Source organism: Myotis lucifugus, unplaced genomic scaffold (genome assembly GCF_000147115.1).
Source record: "Myotis lucifugus unplaced genomic scaffold, Myoluc2.0 scaffold_196, whole genome shotgun sequence".
Classification (NCBI taxonomy): Eukaryota; Metazoa; Chordata; class Mammalia; order Chiroptera; family Vespertilionidae; genus Myotis; species Myotis lucifugus.
Window position 1 is genome coordinate 2,049,948 of NW_005871244.1, and position 2,925 is coordinate 2,052,872.

General features: G+C 52.9%; 1 protein-coding gene across 1 annotated transcript in view; it reads right to left on the minus strand.

Moving 5' to 3' along the window:
- SHROOM4 (shroom family member 4) overlaps positions 1-2,925 on the minus strand; it is a 199,024-nt gene extending 196,099 nt beyond the window's left edge. The window contains exon 1 of the mRNA XM_014463015.2: positions 2,693-2,925. Within this exon, the coding sequence (XP_014318501.1) occupies positions 2,693-2,809 (117 nt within the window). The 5' untranslated portion in view covers positions 2,810-2,925. The remainder of the gene's footprint in view (positions 1-2,692) is intronic.

The following is a 2,925-nucleotide window of genomic DNA, read 5'->3' on the forward strand; positions in this document are numbered from 1 at the left end:
AGATAAACTTAGTCAAGCCACTCGGTGCATTCTGGCCTCAGTTTTTCCATCAGTTTCTCCACAACCTTCCCTGACTTCCTCATAGGGGGCCTGTAAAATGCTAATAAAATAAGGGATGTGGAAACACACTATAAAAGTAACCCTGTGTGAAAGTGGAACAAAGCATCATCTTCCTCAGTCTGAAACCCTTCTGAGGAGCAAAGGGCCTGAGCTAGCATAAAGGATTGGCTACTAGACCATCATCGTCTTATTTAAAAACCACCCACGTGAAACTCATTGTAGACATGTGGCACTTAAGTTCATGGAGGACAAGTGAAGTATGAAGAATGCCAGAGCTAGTGAGTAGCAAATCAAGGATTAGAACCCAAATTTTTGATCTGCTAATGTGATTCTCTTTCTATGCCCTTCCATTCCATCACCACCAGTGTGTTCATACTGGAGCTATTTTCTAGAAGAAAGCTATATTGTTCTGAAGCTTAAGGGGAATGAAATGTGCCATAAGGTGTCTTGGCAAGAAAAAAAATAGGCAACCACTGCACTTGAAAAGAATACTATGGCCCCTTTATATATTGTTGGGGCTAACCAGATTATATATAGCTGGCTTTTACTGTAAGGAGCCAGGCTATTTGGGAGGGATGGGAGAAATGATTTTACCCCCTATATCTCCAAATGTGTGTAATAATGAGCCTTCCTATAATAGGGGTCACCTGTACATTCAATGGGAAGGGAATCATTAAAAGGCACCCTGCCTCTCAACACACGAGTCACTTCCTCAGCAGCTTGGCCAAGGAAACCCTCATCTACCCGCAAATAATCCCCCAGCCAGACCACAAATTGCTGGCTGCCCCATACTTAGTAACACCCCCTGCCATGCTAGCGCTGGCTCACAAAACAATCCAGCACAGCTCGGCAGCAAGCACTCTTTGGGGTACTTCTCAGGATGGGTCATCCTGGGCAGAGGTCAAAAGTGACCTCTCCCAGGCAGGTTGTTTAGGCAGAGAGTGGAAATTCTGTGGGTGATGTAAGGAGAAAGAGAGGAACTGCCAGATCATGGAGGGCTATATAGCCAGTTGTGACCTTGATGGAAAAGGAGGGTGGGGGGTGATTAGAAGAAATCCTGAAGGCCAGGATTCCCCTCTCCAAAGGGGTTGTTTGACAGTGTTTTTGTTTAAAGAAAAGCATATTACTCCCTCCAGAGAATATTGGAAGGGAAGTGCCTTAGGAGGGCGTATGACAGTGGGTTACAAAGGCATCTCAGGCTGGTTAGAAATACAGGACTAGTACAGAGGAAGAGAGTGTTGGATGAAGATCTGGACTAGTTATTGGTGTCAGGGGAGGCTAAAGATCCCAGGTTGCCCTGGCAGCTCCTCAAAAATTTGCCTCAGCATACCTCCGACTGCTCCAGCTGATTGGTACACCCTATGACAACACCACAGGGTTGCTAAAAGTGTGGGTGGGCCCCAAGGCCTTAAGGACCCCTACTCTAGAAATTAACCAGCAGCTCCAATGCAAGGCAGAAACAGCACCGGTTAGGGGGCACTCGCGCCCCTGCTGAGACATGACCCAGATTAAAAAGCCAAAAAAGAAGTGACATTTGTTCCCTGCTGAGAAGCCACATCTTTCTATCTCCAGCCCAAACCCACATCTACAACCTCGACTGCCATTTCAGCGGGTTGGAAAGGCTTTTCAGGTTGAAGCATTTAAGAGAAATAAAAACAAAACAAAACAAAAAAAAAACAACAACAACAAAACAAAAATGGTATCAAGTACATGAAGTTCGTTTACTTGGCAATCTGGCACCTCAAGGTGAGTTGTCCTACAACTCTCTCTTCCCAGTAACAGCCCCAGAGGCCCCCACTCTCATGCCTACCGGGAATGGCTAGTTTTGCGGGTTCTGGGGCACTGGGGAGGGCTCCTCTCCCTGGTCCTCAGCTGTGACTTGGCTTCCAGCAGATCACAGCCTCCTAAAACAAACAAACCCTGGCGGCAGCGGCGGCAGCTCCAGCACAGCTGCGCTCCATGGCGCAAAAGTTTCCTCCACACTCCTCAACGTGCAGGAAATCTCGCCGGCGCTGGGGACAGGACTCGGGAAGGAGGGAAAGGCCAAACCTAAGCGGCGCGCAGCAACGCCCCACGAGTTGAATGGATGTGCGCGCGTCCGGCTGTGGGAAGTGAGGCTGACGAGAGTCACCGATGCCTCATCTCCGTTCCCACACCAGACCCTAACCGTGCAACCTGCCCCGACAGGATGGCCCACTGGTCGACCAGGGGCTACCGCTGCTGAGAAAGCTGCCAAGCCGCCCTGCCTGTCCCTTTAGCCGCTCGCTGTCCCGCAGGGGCGCGGGAACTTTTAAGGAGAAACCCCCATCAGCCACCACTTCCTCTAGTCCAAGTGAGGGGAGCAGCCGCCCCCGACGTGGGGGAGCAAAAGAGCCTCCCGAGTGTGTCTGCGTGCAGCGCTCCAGCCCGGGGCCAGCCGTGGGCTCACCCGTGCTCCGGCCACACTTCAGGGGTCGTCTGTGCCCGGGCTGGTGGCAAGAGCTCTCCGTGCTGCTAAGGAGCCACAGGGGGGCTTGCACCCCTCAGGCCGAGCCAAGTTTCAAAGTCGGTCTGAGGGCCCCGTTCTGCAGCCTGTACACCCGTTTGCCCATTCAAAGTTGGGCACCGCTGGGGCAGAGCCGCCAGTTCTTACCTTCGACACCGTGAGCGGTTCGCAGTGTTCCAGACCCCCTTTAAGGGTGAAGCCCCAGGGCGCCCCCCCTTGCAGCTGCACAGGGACGTACTGGAAGGACCCAGGCCGGTTCTCCATCCTCCGCTCGGCTCAGGCGCCGCGGGGCTCCTTTTCCGCGGGGGCTACGTTGCCTCCGCCCCCAGCAGCTCCGCCACCATTGCCCTCCAGCGCTACGCCACCCCGCACCGCCCTGC